At 36.4% G+C, this 20,788-nt stretch overlaps 1 protein-coding gene across 4 annotated transcripts in view; it reads left to right on the top strand.

Annotated features, from left to right (window-relative positions):
* Positions 1-20,788, top strand: part of diaph2 (diaphanous-related formin 2) — a 460,396-nt gene that overhangs the window by 20,015 nt on the left and 419,593 nt on the right. For all 4 annotated transcript variants that reach the window (XM_028008256.1, XM_028008257.1, XM_028008255.1 and 1 more), the window contains exons 4-6: positions 350-526; positions 13,705-13,809; positions 19,449-19,469. In XM_028008256.1, coding sequence (XP_027864057.1) covers positions 350-526; positions 13,705-13,809; positions 19,449-19,469 — 303 coding nt within the window. The remainder of the gene's footprint in view (positions 1-349; positions 527-13,704; positions 13,810-19,448; positions 19,470-20,788) is intronic.

Below are 20,788 nucleotides of genomic sequence, written 5' to 3'. Positions count from 1 at the left end.
TCTGATGGTAAGTAAAGTCCTAAGATGTTTAATGGAATCTTATTACGTTCAATGATATTTGAAACTTGTTTTGCATTTCTTTTCAATGTTTCAATTGTACTGTTTTATGTCAGGTTTTAAAGCTTATGATTTTCCCCTCACTTTGCAGCTACACCTTTTAGCTGTCCTCGCAATAGGGGTGTTTAATGTTTACAGTAAATTGTGTACAACTAAGTCCTACTAGCAGGACATTTTCCAACCTGCTAAAGTACTGGAAGTTTTTATTCTTGGCGGCCTAGACCATTTTTTTCTCCTATTAAACAGACTGTTGTTGCGATATTTTCATTTCTCGAATGTCGTTTTCTTTCAGCGTGATCGTATAACAAGTTTCAGGAAAACTGGGACAAAGAAGGAGAAGCCTCTTATTCAGCACCCAACTGATCCCATCTCTACCCAAGTCGAACTTCCTCAGCCACAGCCTTTCTTTGACGAGAGATCCATGAACCTCTCGGAAAAAGAAATAGTTGACCTCTTTGAGAAGATGATGGTAAGCTTTGTTTTCTTTCTTCTCCTTCATTTAATCTTGATATTACAGCTCCTAAGTTCACTCAATAAAAGAATCCAATTTAGAATGTTTCATATAAACAATATGTAGAAGTTCATTTTGAAAAGATGTATTAATTTCTTAGTATTCATGTGTTCTTGTTTTACTGCAGAGGACATTTGGTGTGTAAAACAGTTTTAATATGAAAATGATTGACCTTTTTGAGTTGGCATAGATTTTCCGACTGCTTAGAGGCAAAAGTGAAAATATGGCCCAGAGGTCTCCCTAATGATCAATCAAGGTCAGATTAAACTGATGCTGAAAAGTATCGATGTGTATTTCTGAAAATAATAGATTTACATAGTCAACCCTAACCCATTTAATTTTAAATCAATATTACAGAGGATCAGAAAACTTTCAGATCTTGAATATAATCCATGACCTTAAAGCAGCTGCCCAAACGTATTGCCATGAAGGCCAAAATTGTCTTGTTAAAAGCTCATGTAAACCACAAATATATATATATATATAAATACAAAAATATTTTTTGTGGTTTTTTTGGTCAATAACAAAATAACCATGCAAGATTTAGGTCAATTTTTTGTGAAAAAAAATTATGCCTGAATTTTGTGATTTCTTATTATGTGTGTGAGTAAAAGTTGTTGATGTTTGTGCTTTCTATTTACTATCAAACTAAGATGGATGCAGTAGCCTGGTTAATGGATGAGTAATAATTTATGTTGTACCTAACCAGCAGATAATATCACTGCAGACCCCACATATCCAAAAACCAGCTGCCACAGAGACAGTTTCCTCCCTCTGGCTGTTAATCCAATTGACACAATGAACACCGTATAGCCAGAGTAGTTAGCTACTGTGTTGTAAAACATAATATGCATATTTGCACTATATTTTAGCATGAAAATTAACAGTGCATATATACTTATATATACATAGTGTTGTATTATTTTAATGCTCCTCAAAGTTTGTATATTTATATTAGATGTCTGTTTAAAGTCAAATTCCTTATTTATGCACATAAACTTGGCAAATAAAGCATATTTTGATAGCACTTTACATTTATAAAACATTATTTTTCTGGAAAACTTTTGGCCTTGAAAAAACCCCCAACAAAATATGTCAGACTAAATCCGCTTGCAGGTCAAATTTAACATAAAGTTTAAGAGTGAAAATATTACCCAAAGGCTAAAGCTCAGATGATTAAAGAGTTCATTAAAAATATAAATCAAATTGTGATGCAAGTTTAGATAATTGTCCTTAAACACGTGAACACAGATTAACTAATTAATTCCATTTTCCTGTATGGTTTCCAGTTTTAGGAATTAGTCAGTGTGAGTTTCCAGGCATGCCAGCATGCTGTTTAGTGGGCAGGAGACATCGTCAGTGATGGAGAGAGAAGTTTTGAAAATATCCTTCACTGCATACAGATGGTTCGCCTCCACCCAGGTCTGAGGCGGCTTAATCAATTTCTGGAGTCTGTTGGTGTTGTACGCCCTCAGGCTGTTTTCCCAGTAGTCCTCGGAGTGGTAAATGGCACAGGCCAAGACAGATTCATGCAATGTCCATGTTATTTTTTTTCAACCCCCTCACCAAAACATCAAAAGCCAGGAGATTCCTCAGGAGGCAGGGCAGTAACTCTGTTCTTTTTTTCAGAAAGCAGTATTGTATTTTCCATTCTTTTTTGCTGTCCAAAACAGAGATTGATGCATGTGTCATCAAGGAGTTAAATGCCTTTTAATTTGTGACTAGAGGAAGTCTAGAGCTGCCCCACAACTTAAGCCCGGATTGAGTGGAAGATAATGGATGGATTGATGTTAAATCAGGCAAGATAGTTGCATAGTCTGAAATGATCTTTTTCCCCTGAGAAACTCTTTTAGTGAACATTTTTCCCTAAAAAAGTGAAGTCAAGCCCTTGCTTTCCTCTGTTTTTGAGAGCCTCTGACAAGTATCTTTGTATTTTGCACATTTTCCAGAACACTGGAATGACTTTCCCCTTCTCTGCCCTTTTATATCATTTTCATTCATTTAAAGCAAATTTTCCATAGATATTTATTAGAAAATATTGTTGTTATATGTAAGAGATCGACAATTAAACAGTAACTGAACTCTGATCCAGAAATGCACAGCATAATGGGGGATGTAGGCAGAGGAAAGCCTTTAGCCAATCAACACCTCACAGCCAGCTAAGCAAGGTGGGTGGCATCAACTAACCCACACTTTGGTTACCTAGCAACTCACTCACTCCAAGGTTACCTAGGAACAATCTGCTGAGTAACTTGTTCAGTAGCAGGTTAAGGTTTTGCCAATGTTTTGCATAACTGCTTAAAAATAAACGACGCGGAGAGAACATTGTGGACAAAACAGGAAAAGTCATGCCTCCAGTTTGGCAGTGACTCAGATATTTAAAACAACAACAAGAAAATAAAAACGTCAATAATTATTGATACCGTCTGTGAAACACTTTTTTCAAATGTTCATGTAATATTTGTGGCTCAAAAGTTTTATTTAGCTAGACCAGGGTCAAGAAATGTCTGGTTTAGGTTTTATTTCTCATCACAGAAGTAATTTGTTGCTTAAGAGGCAGTACAATACCTTGAAGCTATCACAAACTCATAAAGACAAAATAAGAAAATAGGCTACATTTATCTGAATGGGTAATGTGGAGCTTTTAATATACTTCTTGGTCTTATCAGTCAGCAATCCTTGCTGGGGCCCCTCGATGAGACCCGTTTTCTCGTTATTCAAAATTACTTTTAAAAATTCATCACATAAAAAATGTGCACCTAAGCAGTGTCTACATTTAAACAAAACCAGCCTAGCAATGTTTAACAACACCTGACCTCTGAATGCTTCCAGGAATCTGAATAGCTCTTCATAAAATGTATTTCTTTGTTTTAGTACAGCTACAAATAGTCATTTTGACAACTTTCTGTCAGAAGGCAAAGACTTTCTCTTTCAGCGTCACGTCCTTGGTCCAAAAAAATGAAATGACACCAGTGACTCCTTTTACAGCTTGTACACTTTCTTTAATTCAAAGTACAACTGGACTGAGTCATGTTTTAACCTTTGACCATCACATAATCAGTTGCTTTTATGCCCACAATGCATGATTGTCCTTCATGGGGGAGACTTTTGATTTACAGTTTTTGGAAGTACAGAAAGTCCAGTTTTTGTACTTCCACCTTGAATTGTAACCCTTTTATAAACTGTTTATTATACTTTGTTGGTTTATTTTAAATCCAAACCATTTCATTGCTTTTAAAGTAGTTTTTTTTCTTTTAGTTGTTCAATCATGACAGGAAGCAAACATGCTTTTCTAACTTCTAAATGTATTTTTAATGCATTAAAGACAATTCCAGGGTTGCTACATGCAACCCTAGAAATGTGCATTTTAAAATGCACATTTTAAAATAGTTATAGTTTTGTTGGATGTTTAATGATGCATCACTGACATGCGCTTTGTCTGATTGTAATACAATCACCTGCCCACTTCTACATTTGACCCTGTTGTTCTGTCTGTGTCCAACATAAAAAGAGGATCTTCTGTGCCTTTATATATCATGAAGCTATCCATTCACTTGTCTGCCATTGTGCAGCCCCTACAATGCTGCCTCCAGAGTGTGGCATTCAGGCTTCCATCCACATTCTCTTCTTTCATCATAGCTGTAGAAGCCTGAGTGTTGCTACTGTCAGCTTTTGTCCTCAGGCTTTCACCATCATCTCTTTTGTGCTTCCTCGTCTCAGTGCTTGAACTCCAACCAGTAATGTCCCCAAAATTGAGTCAGGTTTTATTGTTTGGGTTGTCTGACATGCATTGCCTTGCTAAAGTGTTACAGCCCCTTGAACTTTTTCACATTTTGTTGAGTTGCAGAAACAAACTTCAGTGTATTTTATTGGAAGTATTTTTTATGTGATAGGCAAACCAAAAATGGGACCTCTGGGAAATGATGCATAGTTTTTCACATTTGTGACAAATAAAAAATACTCAAAATGGGTGGCATGCATTAACTTTGATACCCCTAAATCTGATATTCTCCTTCCATATTGACTGAGTTTGAGCCATAGTGGACCATTATTTTTCTGTTTAACTTGAATCCAAATTATTTGCAATTTCTTTTCGTAGAGCATATTTAAATTATTTGACAGAAAGTTAAGCTTGGGATTTGTACATGACACGCTATTGGCTGGTGTTTGCAAAGTAGTCAGTCCATTTATTTTTCTTGGTGCTGATTGACTATTCTCTTGAGAGAGCACATAAAGAAGTCTCTAGATGCTAGTTTCTACAGTAGAGCCAAAACGGTTTTCACTGTGTATGTGTTAATTCACATTAAGGTATATTTGATGTTTTGAAATATTAAGATAGGCAGTTGTAAGCGTTTGTAAATAGGGTCTCAAGTACTTTTTAAAACATGTTGTGTGTTTCACAGAATGAGGGTTCAAAGCACAAACAGTGGTTCAAGTCAGACACTACAGAATAGCTGATTTTTCTGTGCGAACTGTTACATCACCCATGGGTGACAGCTGGAGAAACAGACCAAGTGAACTGGAAACAAAAACAACAATTGCACCAAGTTAATTTTTCTGATACCCCATTAGGTAACAGTTGAAAGGCCTTTGGATTGTTAAATTAGTGAAATGTTGAGTTTTTGTTTTTTGTAACTATTTCTCAAGAAACTGAAGTTGGCTTCAATCAGAGATACAACTGGAACGATTCCACCTAATTTTTCTTAACGTAAGCATGTATAACTTGCTGTAGCTTAAAAACTGCAGTACATAAACTCTTCAAACATGGACTAAATTATTCTACAAGTGGAGTCTTTCAAAGTCAGTTTTGGGACTATCAGATTCTACAATTGGAAGTCAGCTTCAGCTTCATCTGTTTTTATTCACCTCATTGCATTTTACCATGTCTGACAAACCATAGAATCCTCCATCTTGCTAGTTGGCTCTCAAACGAACCAGTTCAAGAAGGAGAATATCTGAGATAAATAGGTTTTGGATATTGTTTTATAAACTAACGCTGCTTTACAATTCTCCACAACTTTCTTCATAGACTGTCTGTTGTGGTCTTTTATATAAATTTATTTGTTTTTAAAAATCCTTGAAATGATTGAATGATCAATCATTTTTCTTCCACTTAGCAACTGTGCTCTGCTTTGTGTTGATGTATGCTGTAAAAGTTCAATAACATCCATTAAATTTGTAACTGAACAAAATATAACCGAACAGTTAAGAGGTACGAATTCTCTTTAAAAGCACTCACATTCATATGAATATCCAGAGGAGCTTTGGAACACAGTCAACAAGTTGTGATATGCAGCCTACGACAACTGCAGAGCTTTGTGAACTCAGTTGCATATTTGCATGAGCCCTGCAGTAAAACAACTCTCCAAAGACTGAAAGCGATTGCTAATCTCATTCTGCATTGAGAGTTTCAAATAAACTGCATGCAGGGCCCATATTTTCTTACAGCAGTAAATGACTCACAGCACCAAATGCAATCATTTGACATGCTTGTGTAACCATTGTTCTTGGGAACAAAAGGAGCGCTGGCACAAGGATTTAGATTTAACATGATTTTTTTAGTTTTTATGTCATTTGTTGACAGATTTACTATAAGACATTTTAAATCTGGTTTTCATTTGCACAGATTTAAAATGCTAAATATCAGATTTACTTCTCACTTATGTCTGGGGTCAGAGATGTCACTTTTGTGCATTTCTGGCCTTGGGTGCTGCAGGACTGAAACCTGAAAAGCTTTCACCCCATCTCTTTGAAGTGAGAAGCTGAATTACTCTAGCTTTATTTCATAGGTTGTGTGCTCTATTGTCTATAATGCATCTGAGTGACTTGGGGTATACGTGTGTGTGTGTATGGTGCTTACCTTTTCCATATTTCTCGTACAATGCTCTCCATCGCCAGGGCCAGAGAAATACGATCAGAGCTCAGAGTTTTCATCAGGCCTGTGTTCACTGTTTTCTTGCCCGGGCGCTCATCCCTGTCACTCACTTCACCTCTCAATTACTATGTTTGTGCTCACAGCAGCGTGACATTACACCCAAGCTTCAATTTGCTCAGTGACAGATGACACAAAAGGCATGTTTGCTGGTCTGACATTTGACAGGTCTTGACACTTGAGGTTGGGAGTTATAATTACGGTAATGAAATCGAAAAGGGGGAAAAATAAAAGGTTATTACTTATGTACTTCCAATTCCAATCCTGCTTCTACCTATAAACTAAAAACTCTCCTGCTTTGATGTTGTACCCAGAAAATAGCTGGTGGGTAGGTTTTTCTATATTTTATGCTAGTAATCACCAACTTTGATATGCATTTGTCATCTCAGATATTTTTTCAGTTTTCCTTTTATGTTTTACACACATTTAATTAACTTTACCCACATTTCACTATTGATTGTTCTTGCATGTTTTAGCCTTGGGTATCTCGCTGTCTGCAATTGAAGGGCTGACCCTTGTCATATTAGCGAAACCTCCAACTGTGCATTAATGACCACGAGAAAATGTTTTTCCCCCCTCCTCTGTGGTGTGTATATCTATGCTGGAATAGTTCATAAGCCATTACTGAACAGTCATCAAAGCATACTGACAAAATATAGGAATAAACTCTCAGTCAGTGGTAAGGAAATGCAAATGAATACTTTATGGAGTTTTTGAAGTTAATCATTGAGAGCAGAACTGCATTCATGAAAGTGCAGAGATTTAAATTGCATCCAAATAACTTTCAATGTGCTGTCTCGGTAATTGTGTAGTGCGTAGTTATGCGATTTGTCACAGGATTTAGCTAGATATGCACAGCTTGAATTCTGAGCCTCTCATCACAATGCACAGCAGTAAATCAGCTGTTAAAAATGTCCAGGTTTTTTTTTTGTCGCACTGAGGAGGAAACTGTGTGGAAGAAGTGGGCTTCAATCAAAAGTGTTCATCTTAGGAACAGCATAGCTCCAATCAGCTCCTAGTGAGGGTAAAGCTTTTCTCTAAACCACAAATGCATGATGTGTGCCACTTCTCTATGATTGAAACAATATAATATGTGCAGTCTCATCATTATATAAAATGTAGTGTTTTGTAAGGGACCTGTAACTACAGCTAATCCAGATTAAATTTTTTCCCCTCAAATTCTTCTTGTATGTGTTTGCAATTAAATCCTTTATAAAGGAATCAAATGTGCTCTTAATCTTATTTAATTTCAAAGTGTTTTGTACCCCTTAAACTTTTTAGCATTCCGTCAGTCAATGAAGGCTGTGTTATTTGGATTTTATGATTTTAGAGGTACAGAAAGTGTGTTCAAATTCAGGAGCTGTGTTCTTTGAAGGCAGCATTTGAATGCTGATTACGTCACAGCGACTCGACAAAGGTTGTCGGAATTCGAAGGCTGCTGCAAATTGCGGCCTCCTTTTTCCAGAATTTGCAGGATGGGTTTGGTGTATTCATAGAAGTCCACCCTATCCCCAGATTCAGTGGGTATGGTGTGCTACTAAAGGAGATTTTTGTTCTTGAAACAATGGTGAAGTTGTGTTGGTAGACTTTTGTCATTTGCATTAACATTTTTTTTATGTAGTTATGTGAAAATGTATATAATTTATTAAATTATTTAAAAATGATTAAATAAATAATAAGAAAGCTCACCAGGTCTTCAAACTCCACTTTTAGCAGTTCATGTTTAGTGCCATCATGGTTGCTTGGTGACAGGACATACGCTGACTTAGCCATTCCAACACATGTCAGCGTTTTTATCTAAAACGGTGACTTTTTAGCTCTGGTTGTATGTTTGGGGATAATTCTGACAGATGTGATCTGCATTTAGCACCATTCATCTTCACATCAACTTTTGACCAGCTTTCCTGTCCCTCTAGAAGAAAAACATCCCGTCATCCAGATACTGCCACCACCCTGTTTCACTGTGGGTCTCCAGTAGATGTTCATAGCCGGGTATATTGTTTTGAAACCCAACTTTAATCTTCTCTACTGTGTTCCCTGGTTTTAATGACATTGTTTCTTCTCTAACAAACCTGTAAGGCCTTCACAGAACTAATTACACACATATGGATTATGTTAGTTGATTAGCTAACTTCTGGAGGCACTTAGTTTATTTAAACATATTAAAATAAAGAGGGCTGGATATAAAAGCATACCACACTTTTCAGATTCCTATTTATGCAAAATTTGGAAAAACATGTTCTCAGTCTCTTTCCACTTCATTATTATGCTACTTTGATTTGATCGGTCACATAAAATTACAGCACAACACATTTAGGTTTGTTGTTTTGAATGTGAGAACAAATGCTTTTCTAATGCAATTCATTTCCAGGAATTTGTGAAAACATGTTGGGATGCTTAAGGAAGCACAGTAACAATGTAGGATTGCAGTGCTACTGTGGCTTGTTTCAAGTTTTATGTGTGTTTTATGGTGTGTCATTGTTAGGATGAACACTCTGGGTAATAAGCTCCTTTGTGATCCCTCAGCACTTCCACTCTGCACCAAGACATTAAAACCAGCCCACAGGAGAATTAGGGCATATGCCCTTATGCCTCTCATGGATCAAACTTGAGGGTAGTGGACAAAATAATTGTTTTGTCACAGTTGAAGCAAATTTTTTTTTTTTTTACTACTTACTTTTCTCAGATCCACATTTCTCTCTAGGGCAGTCTCTTCATAGATTTTCAAGCCTTGGGTGCATTTGAGGATGTACATTAATTGTCAAGTCTAATTCAAAACCCCACCAAGTTATAAGCCAAAAGATTTTGTCAAACCTATTTGACTATTTTTTAGGGATTTTATTCAGAGATGTTCACACAAGTCCAAGTAAAGTCTATAATTACTGAAATATACTTTTTCACATTGGATGCATGCCATCTATTTTGCTCTAGATAGATGGGTTTTAAAAATCAAATTGTCATAGGGTATGAATTAAAATCCTTTTTCCTGAAGCATAATTTCAAACATGGACAGTTGGCATATTTATATTTCTTTTTATTTGTTTGAATTTAATATGCAATAAATTGATACATTTGAAACTCAGTAAGATATATTATCACATAAAACATATTGGTAGGCATTCATGTTCAAAACAATTTAAAAATAGGCTAGACAGGTTAATGTTTCTGAATGAGTCAAACTTTCTTTTATTTCTTTTATTTTGAAGGAACCAGAATGATTGAAAGTCAAACTTTAAGATGTTGGCGTATGTTAACTTTGTTTGTACTGAAATTATACAAATTCATTAAAACATGGTTATTTTTTAGGAGACAGAGGAGATGCCATTTATACAACAAACACAGCAAAGATGTTAGTAGCCATTATTTTCTTTGAAAGAATTGAAATGTATGTAATTGAATCTGTCTATATGATCTGACCGAGTTAACCGTACACTTCTGTAAAGAATATATCATTTTGTAAAGTGCTTTGAGAAGGTGTGTGTTGGGATTCAACTCTATATAAACGTAAATGAAATCCAATAGTCCACTGCATTCCTTTTAGAATAGAATAGAAATTCACTTTATTGTCCCACATTGGGGAGATTCAGCTGTTACAACTGCAAAAAGTAACTGAATCTACATACCTTACTGTCCTCATAGATAAATGTATATAACAAAATTGAGAATATTATACTGTACCGTAAGGGAAGAATTACATCATAACATACAGTGCAGTTATTAAAAATGGCATACTTTGATCCAAAGGAGAGTAGCATAACTACAAAAAATACAAAATGTGCATTTAAAAACAGACTATTTGCAATATATAAAAAGAAAACTGAAAACATTGATGTGCAAATACCAGCAGAAGTGTTATTTGAATCCAGGAAAACTGCAAATAAGAGCAGGGATGTAAAGACTTACTGAGTTTGTTGGCAGCACTGATGGTTATAGAATCCGACAGCTGCTGGGAGGAAGGATCTCTGATAATGCTCCTTTGTCCACTTAGGATGCAATATAAGTCTATATCCACATCTGTCAGAACTGCAGGCTTTGACTGGAAAGAGAAATTTAGAACCGGTGTTCTGATTATCAGTGCTACCTTGTCAGATTTTCCTACCTTAGCACGGACAGATAGCTACCGTAAGTCTATCTGTCAGTGCTATGCGTCCAAAATTGCTACCGTCAGGTTGTAGTGATTCTGTTTAAAAACAGAAAACTATAGCAGCTTGTGTTAATGTTAAATACACTGGATAACATTATTTGAGTGACAGGACTGAAGTGGAAACTTAGGAGCATAGCATTGGAACAATTTACATACATGACAAAACCATAAGAAGATCACTTCCTTCATCTGAATATCCTACCTGTTTAAAATGAAAAGCTTTAGGCTTTTAAATAGTAAATATTGATTTACATGAGAGAATGAGGCCAAGACCTCAAGTCTTTAGAGCACAAATCCAAGTCAAATTTGAAACTCTTTATGTCTGGTTTGATGCAATATAGTCCAAGATGAAACTCCATCCTAGCAGTTTAACTTCAGGATAAAGTTCTCCATAAAAAATGTTGTGCACCTTTGAAAAATGGGGGAACAAAGTTGGTTTATAAGCTAACATTTGTTGCAGAGTCTTAATTAATCTGTTAAAGTTAATGGCTGCCTGAAACCTCTGATCCAAATAATCAGACAGCTGCTAAGCCTCATCCCCAGTGAAGATCTGCCATGCCTAGAGTGTAGCTATTTTAACTTATTTCTTGGTTGGGGAATATGGTGTGATGAGGGGAAACACCTGCTTTTTTAGGTTGTAGTGATTGAGGACTCAGGAATTTAGTCAAACACATAATAGCTTTGTTTTTATAAATTAAACATTTCTTTACTTAGATGGAAAGAACTGTCAAAACGTTTTGTCCCCTACAAATTACTTCTGCTTTCTTTTTTTGTCAAACTGAAATATGTCATATTATCAAACCCATTGCAATACCAGACAAAGATAACCTGAAAAATAAAAATAAACAAACAAAAATAAAATTTTTCGAAAGACTTTAAAGTTTTGCACCATATGTAGCGGGAAGCACACCATTGACCCGGAAACATGGGCCTTTGTGTTCTATTGATCTATTTTCCCCTTAAAACTCTCCATTTGTGGATACTTTCTTTTACTGTGGTTAAAATACTTGTATAAACATTTCCAGATTAATAGATGAGAATGGCTTTCTTTCCCTTGAATTTCTTTAGATTGGGACATAATGCGCTGCTTACTTTATGTTGTCAGAAAGGTTCTATTGAAGTGATTTCTGGTAGTTATCTGACCTGGGAAGGGAACTGTAGCCAAAAACAACATTGGCATGCACAGATAATTCATAATTTGAGAAGAGAGCACAATTATATGATTAGACAGTCATTTGGTTAGCTATGTTCCTTTGAAGGATTACATAATTTGAAAGCTGCCTTTGTATGATCTGATACATTTAAGTGTAATGAAAAAGGTAAAAACTAGAGAAACCTTTAAGGGGGAAAATACTTTGTCACAGCACTGTGTGAAGGATGATTTCCAGAATACACCAGTATAATTATGTTTGGTATGAGCACAGCACCCTGATCAGTATTAATAAATTCTTACCGGAGTTTGTCAGACTGGCGTTAAGATAGCGAGCTGGAGTGCTCGTCTAGTCTACTGGCATCGCTAGAAGCTCAAATCACAGCATTTCAGTTACACCAGCAGAATAGTCCTGATATATCGAGACTCTTTTTATGTTGCCTGTGAGGGTATAATTAATAAAAGAGCATTAATCATTTTGCAGGCTGAACATGGAGGGCTCATTCCTCCAGTTTGCCCCTTGACAAATGTCCCGCAGGCTCACTACTCATGCAACCCGCCGCCCCCCCTCTGCGTGCCTGCAATGTACTCACCCCGCCACATTCTGCCTCCTTTATTGAATGCCAATTAAGCAGATAAATTAGCAGGGTTCAAAGATTAATTAAAAAACCTGCTGGTTTCCCTGGGTGATGAAAAAGTTTCGGCTGCATTTTTTTTCTCCCCCTCTTCCAGTTCCACAAGAGATGTTAATGGTTTTCTTTTTAGCTCAGAGGGTATTTACTGGAGGAAATGTAGTTAAAGGAATTTAGGTCACAGTGTCTGTGGTTGGGATTCCTGCCCATGCCTCGCAGACAAATGAGGCTGAACAACTTCAATCTGATTACTTGTGGTAAGATAATAAAACCTATGTATAATACACTGCTTTTATTTGGTGATGCACCTAATTTACAAGGTGAATTAGACATTTCATCAGATGTAGAGAAATTGGTGTGAAATCAGAGCTGTAATAGTTAAAGATTTTTTCCTTTCTTCCCACTAGAGGGCAGCATGCCTCCACATGTTTGTGGAATCCCCACTGGAGGATGTTTTTTTCCTCTCTGTTCATTCTAGCCATCTCTTTGTGAGAGAGTGCTTCTGATAAACATTCTCCTCCATTCTAATCATCATGTCATTCCCTAGCTTTTAGTGCTATGTCCGGCCTTCACTCTATCCTCTGATGTCTCTCACATGAAAGAACTCTTTGTGATGCCGAATTAAAGTAGCATGAAGATAATACTCCCAATAACACGTAGATACTGCCTATCCAGCCTATCAGCTGTGATTGCATGGCCTCAATAGAAGCCATGTTGTTTGATTTTGTTCTTCTGTTCAGAGTTGGGTTGCAGTGTGCGTTCTTTTTTTTTTTTATTGCTGCTGCCTTTTTCTACTTTTATTTCAAGGACTAATTATTCTTGCCATTATACTCTGCTGCCGCAGCCTGCGACTTCAACAAAGAAACATGGTTGGGAATTAATTTAAGCATGGGACAAGATCTGATATAAAGGGCTACTAGTGGAAATGGAAAAATAATTGTTTCTGTGCCTGAAAGGTTTCTACTTTCTGATGAACCTATTATACTGTACTGATCCAGTTCAGAGTTTAAGGTTTTCAAATGCAGAAATTTGTTATATTATATTTGTTATATAATATTTTCTTGATTATGTGTTTATTGGGATCAACTACAGCTGCATATAATTTCTTCATGTTTTTTTCTTTGCCGTGCTAATTAATGTTGTACAATAAAAAAAATTCTAGCAAATGCTACAATCGAGAGAACATGTTTTTTTTTTTGTTGGTGTTTGTGTCCTTTTAAATGCAACCTTGAAAAAGTTTGGAGAGTTTAATCAGCTTCACTTCTCTGTTTCTTTTAGGAGGACATGAACCTCAATGAGGATCGTAAAGCCCCTCTGCGTGGGAAGGAACTGAGCATCAAACGTGAGATGGTGGTCCAGTACATCTCAGCCACTGCCAAATCTGTAAGTGTCACAATAAATAAGTGTTTTAAAAGTGTGTTGCATTTGTGAAAACAAGATCAAATAACCTGATGCTCCGTTTCATACTCTGCTTTGTCATCCCTTATTGCACACTCACCACTCCACCACCTCTCCTCACTCTTCATGCTTGAGGCCCACAACTTTGATTTCAGTTTTGATCGACTAATTTGTCTTAAAAACATTTTTTCTTGTTTACTCCTCGGATCTACAGGAACATCTCAATAATGTTATTGAAAACTTGATTTAATTTCCATCATGTGATTAAAAAAGTGAAACTTTATTTCACACCAAGTGATTTATTTTAATGGTGTATTTGTTATTTTTGTTGATTAAGGGTATAGCTCATAAAAGCCCAATAATCTAGCTTGTCAGAAATTAATGTAGCTGTGTGAAACTTGGAGCTGCTTACCTACTTGATGCCTGGTGGATGGTTCATGTTTGTCCAGTCTTACTTTTCTTTGTCCATTTATGGTGGTGGTGATGACCAGCTGCGTTATAACTTAAAGTAGAAATAAACTCAGAGTTGTAAGATATTGTTCACAATAAATTGTAAAGAGTTCAGATATTAATTGTTGAACCTGATAAATGTTTTGATTTTATTTTAAAAAAAAACCAACAAAACACTTGTTTAAAAAAAAAAAGTGCATTTCAGAGAGTCTTATGAAAGGATTTATTTCTCTTAAAGACTCCAGAGTAACAGCTGAAGAATAATATAAAATTTCAATTTCCCGCCCACTGAAAACATTTGTTGCTTTTGGAGACAACAAGGCAGACCTGATTGGGTATGTAGGATTTCTGCTGCTCAAAACACCACATGGTTGTATGTGGCAAGAGCAGAAAACAGAAGTCGGTGTCCTTTGGGTTTCTAAAACACCTAAATGTCTTCTTTAAAATAATGTGACGCACCAAAATGATAGCATAAACCCCTTTCACGCACACACTGCATTCCAGTAGTCTGACAGGAAATAAACATGTGGGTGTCATGCTTTTCTAAAGTGCTTTGTGACGGAAAGCTGACTGGGGTCAGGTCTTTGTTCAAACACAGACCACTTTGAAGATGCCTTAAGCTTGCACGGGCACATTCCTTGTCCGTCTTGTTAGCAGTGTTTTGTTAATTTTGTCTGCATCACTCTCAATTTTATTTGCTCCCATTCTTTTCACTTTAAGTAGTGCTTGTTAGACCAAGAAATGTATGGACTTGAAGTCTGACATACAGCTTTGACCATGGAGTAATGGCGATGAAGTAAAAGATCACAATTTCTCAAGTTAATACCAACAGATATGGAATAGGAGTGCAGTTAAAACCTTTTTCTTTTCTTTTTCTTCTGCCATTTACTCACCTTACTGCCACTGTACACATACCATGCTTGGATAAATTGTCTTAAGTATGTGGCTTCAATATTTACCAGCAGCTTCTTAATATTCTAGATGAGTAACAGCATGATTTGCAATTTTTATATCTATTTTATGTGGCAGTATATTGAAATGACTTCTTTTCTAGAGATTTTGGAGAACCTTACTGAGGTGATACTCATAGCACTTCTGAAGAGAAGAAGTGCTTTCTTTCTTCATTGTTTCTTGAACCTGGTAGCTCTGCCTTGACATCATCATTTATTACCTTGCTCATTGTTATGGTAATTAACTGGCATTATTGATAATGATGATTATCCGAGATGATTGAATTCCTCACAGGGCCCATTATGCTTTGTGAGCAGAGATATTTTATTCAAATGAATAACATAATCTGTGTAGTGAAAGGACAGAGGACAAAATGTGATGTCTGTCTGCACCCTGCTATCACATTTAATAGGGCTGATGGAGGAGAAGGGGAGGGGGGACTCAGTGTCAGGGATGAAATAGCTGTTCATGCAGGCTCATGCAAATGTGCAGTTACAGTACAGGACTACTGTAGATCCCCAACAATGTGTGATGTCTGCTAACACCACTGGAGGTTGCATCAATTGGATTGTTTAGGTGGGCTTTTCAAATAGTTTTTAGGAATATTTTATCATACCATCAAGCATTAGACTGAGGATTTCTGTAGAACAATTTGCAACAGTTGTAACAGTTTGCAGCAATTACAAAAACCTGCAGCAATTGCTGTAAAAAATTAACAATTGTAACAACTTGCAGCATATTGCTTGACTTGTTTGTGAAAAATGTTTAGATTGTGTTAAATTGTAAGCACATCTCCATCTTTTATCTAATTCTTTACACATTACAAAACCATAATCATATGGCTTCGAGAGTTCTGATCAACATCACTTATTACATTGTTGAATTAATGATCCATTGGAAAGTTTGAAACTTGGAACAATTGGAAGAAGTAATTACATTTCAGCAGTTTAGTTATGTGTAGCTGGTAAGCTTGCATTATGAGCTAAATATAAAATGTTGCACTAAGACTGTATAGGTGGTTTGGCTTTTAACATTCTGGGCTTTTTTTCTATCTTTCTGTGGGGTTTTCAGTTTGGCTGTGGTGTCTGAAATTGTGATGACAGGGTTACAAGAATCTCCAGATATGCAGCTTCTGTAGAGTGTGGCAGCTTCCTAGTTTTTTGGTCCTTCGAAAAGTGGTCTAACGAAAGGAAACTGGTGAAGGTCCACTGATGATTTAAATAAAGGCCAGTCTTAAAACTCGCCCTACAGCAGCTGAAGTGGCTGACATAACTAAAAGTTGGACACATGAAATGAGCCAAACAAACATATTTTTTAAGACCGAAATCAGTGTTTTTGTATCAAATGTAAGGCCAAGTCTTCATGTTCTTCTTACCTGAGGAACACCAAAACATACAATGGATAGAGAGCGATCCAGCAGTGGCAATGAAAGGCTTTGATTGATGCTTCGTTGGAAAACCTTGGTTATTGCTGCTGTTGCAATAAACAATTTACCTGATCTGAAACTGTGCTTTGTGAAAACAGGATAATGAGCCCTTCTGCTGCTGGAATTGCTCAGAAACTATTTCAGCAACAAAATAGCAAGGTGGAGGGTTTGATTTGGTCTCTAAATTATCTGAATCTCAAACTAGTGAAACATCTGTAAGATGCCAGTTTACAGGATTTGCAAAATCAATACTTAGTTGTTGGTGCCAGATCTATGCTGCTCAACACCTCCTCGGTTTATTGTTGCCTTTATGGCAAAAGGAAACTTAATATGTGAAAGATTTTCATAATGTTCTAGGCGACTGGTGTATCTCTATCACTGATGCGTACTGACACATCACATTTGCTTTTAAACTTTGCTTGCCTGAATAATGAGAACAATTCTTACTCTTGCAAAATAAGTATTTTGAAGAAAATTTCCAGCTATTCTCTCTCTCAAGCCATGTAGCATTGAATACATACTCATATTCTACAAGATTTATCCCAGCAGGGGTCTGGCAAATTACTCCCAATGCAAATGGAGTATTGCAAAAAAAAAAAAAAAGTCTGCAAAGACCTGGCTCATTTAAATATGAACTGTTTACCGTGTAATCCAACTCTCCTTCTGCATGGATCATGTTTAAATGTCTTTAACTATTAGCTTTGCATGAGCTGCTGCCTTTCTTTTTTCACCGCCTTTCTTTTTTTTACGCTTTTCTTTACATTTGTGCAAATTTAATCAAAAATGCTAATTTCCCAAATTTTACTAATGCTACTAATACATACTTTGAGCCTTGTGTTAAATTATGAACATGCTTTGTTTAATGTTGGAAGGATGTGATGTAAGGTCTTGTAAGGGGGGATTGCTCATTATTGCATTCTTTTCTTACTACAATTTTTTGATGTGACCATCAATTTTCAGCCTTCCTCTCTGAGTGGCCTGTACAGTTTTCAGAGAACGTCCAGACCACTAATGATTATTAATTTACAGTACTCATACAATTAGTGTATAGTGATGTCTTGAGAGGAAAACGTGCAAGTCATTACACAATCACAAAGTTACAGCCCAGAGTCAAAAACATATTCAAGGGAGCTGGTTTTTCTGGAGACCACACCCCATGGGAAATCCTTTGTTTCTGAGGATGAGGCTGAGGTTGAAGACAGCAGACTGCCAGTCCCTCAGTTGGAGTTCATTTCAGACTCTGGTTTTTCCACGCAACAGAATAGCCTGCAGAATTGGATTGCTTTAATTCTGCAATTAAAGCAATCCATTGTAGGCTTTTGGATATTAAAAGCCTACATTTCCTTGTTTAAGATGGCAGGTTTTTGTGTTTCAGAACTTTTTCCACCTTGAAAGTGGCCTGTAAAATTTGAAAACACTGAAATCTTTTTTTGGGGAAACAACAATAAAAAAAAAAAATAATAGTGAAATGCACTGCTTGACCAAAAAGAAATCACCAGTTGGATTTAACTAGACCATTAGCTTCGAGGTCAGACTAAAGGTGGAAAATGTTCTTTAATAATTTTGGCGTTCTGTTTTTTGTGATATTTCAAAAAACCTGTCACTATAACAAGCTGTGCAGACCTTGTAATATCCACTGTACCCAACGACTTGTCCTTTTTTCCCCCCAAAACACACATTAATTTGAACTGGTGCCTCTCACCTTCAAGCTCCTTCCAGTGCTGTGTTCTGGCACACTAAAGATAATGTCTGTCAGTTTGGTAGAGCTGCTGTAAATATGTTTTAAAGTTAAATAGATGTATGTTCTGCTGCAATTGTTGTATTCTGGACCATTGTAAAGACAATAGTTGTTAAAACATAGGGAAATTGTTGCATTAAACTGATTCTATGGCTGCTCTGAACATTTAGTAGGGTGAAGGAAAGGGTAACTGTTGCAATAAATGGATGCAGACCTGGACAGTTTGAGAATGTTGGTAAAAGAAAATGAAAGTTAGATTTTTTTTCTTTGCCTCCTATAAAAACTGCAGAAAGGAAGGGGGGAAATGGCTCAGTGCGTCCTATAACTTCTTGCAATCAGAATGCAATTCCCTAGAAGCATGTTGTAGAGCGAGAAGAGCTCAGCCTCAGATTAGAATACATTTACTCTGCTAACAGACACCTTCCCACTGTGAAACAAGTCCCACAGTCGCAGTAATGAAAATCGCTTCTGCTACCTGCCACTATTGACAGATAACAAGGTTAAACCCTGGGAATTGTGCTGACTGCATGGGTTCAAGGTAGTTCTGCCACACAAATGTGACATCTGAAGACCACTGTTAATGGCAGAAGATTGATTTTTAGACCAAAGGGACCTTCTTTACATTCTGTACCCTCAGTAGCAAGTGTTCATATTTAGGTAAGAATCCAAAATCTGCATCAGCCAATCAAAGACATTTACCCTCTCACTTGTCTTACTGTCCACATTGTCAAATTATTGCAAAAGCACAATAAATTTTGCCTTGATATTTAGATGTCATAATTTATATCTCAGTCTATTCAAAATTTAACAATAGAGGACCTGCAGCTGCCAACAACAGACATAATCTTCAGTATGCAGTAATAGCTATGAGAGTTATCTCGTTTGCTTTTGTAAATATTAGTGAAACTGAGTGAGCTATAAATGTGTGAAGGATTTTTGTGTTGTCACAACAGATACGCTAATGCCTCAACTTGTAATGGATAATTCTCTGGCCTACTAACGATTGTGCTGTTTGTGTCTTTTTGCACATTAACCTTCTCCGCTGATCGCTGCATGCAGATAACTGGGAGCAAAGTTGGGGTAAGTAGCCTATTATTTATTAAATCTTGTTACTTCTTTGTATCTGTCTTCATTCCTATGAACCCATGCATACACACACAGATTTACACACACAACCACCATAGCATCTTCAGTCATGAAGCCGGTTGGGAGTATATTCTGAACTGTGCATATAAGGTCATTGCTTAGCTTTGTGTTTAAAGATGCATATTGATGTGTTAATTGAAATTTTTCTTTACTGTCTTGTCTTGGTTTCTGCAGTTTTTCTTTTCATAGAATGCTGTGAAATAGCTCTTTACCTGTGAATAATGAAACTTCAGTGATTTTTACAAATGGACAATTCTGCTGCAACATTCACCCACTGCTTAGAGAAATAATTCAGATGGTTCAGATTAATATAGACCTCAGTGTGTAATACAGTAAAATGTACTTGCAGACCAAACCACAATGAGCGTACTGGTTTTTTGTTCCACCAAACGTCACTAGATTTATTTTTTGGAGACATTTATTTCTGAATTTGTTTTCACTACAGCTGGTTTGACGGAGATAAGGAGGAAGCCCAATAACCAAATCTTGGTTGTGGTGAAATATGCACATCATCTGAATTAGTGTCATTTATGTTTGTCAGCGTACTGGCAAAAACAAAAGTATATAATAATCAATTATTGCCTTTTTATCTGCAAAGAGACTCTGCTGTCCTGCTAGATTCTGTAGGCAAAATGAGCGTCGTCTAAATAAAAACCAGCGTCTTGCTCAAAACATTATGCTCGTCTTTCATAACATTTCTTTTTGAGGTTCCTAGATGGGGCTGTGTTTATATAAAATCACTTGCCGCTGCAGAGGACATTCACAGGAGAAAAAAAAATCATGAAAGGTTGACTGCTTTATTTCTTTTTATTTGAAATAGTCCACAATTAGACATCATGGAGTTTAATGGTAAATGTTTATTACCTGAGAATTCAATACAGCTGATTTTTATTGCATAACATGGTTACGTATGTTGAAATATGTTTAACTCTCAGCCAACTTAATTATTTAATGATTTGTGTTTCAAACTTGAACTGCAAACTTGTTTGCTGAATATGATTGCACAAGTACAATGTTGCTCAAATAACATCCTTATTGACTGGTAGATTGTTCCTGATTGATGTAGTCTGGGTCAGGTGTTAGTTGCCACTTAAATGGGGTTCACTGAAGTGGAAAAGAAAGACCTTAACACCCTGACGGGCAGCGATTGACATCATTGGTTAAATACCATACTAAGCTGTTTATTTTTGAACAGGGATTTAGTCTCCCTTTTACCATTCTTAAGCCATGTCAGATGTTTGAGCTTTCAGAAA

This window comes from Xiphophorus couchianus, chromosome 23, assembly GCF_001444195.1.
Source record: "Xiphophorus couchianus chromosome 23, X_couchianus-1.0, whole genome shotgun sequence".
NCBI lineage: Eukaryota > Metazoa > Chordata > Actinopteri > Cyprinodontiformes > Poeciliidae > Xiphophorus > Xiphophorus couchianus.
The sequence above is the reverse complement of the archived record's forward strand: the minus strand, read 5'-3'. Positions and strand labels throughout refer to the sequence as shown.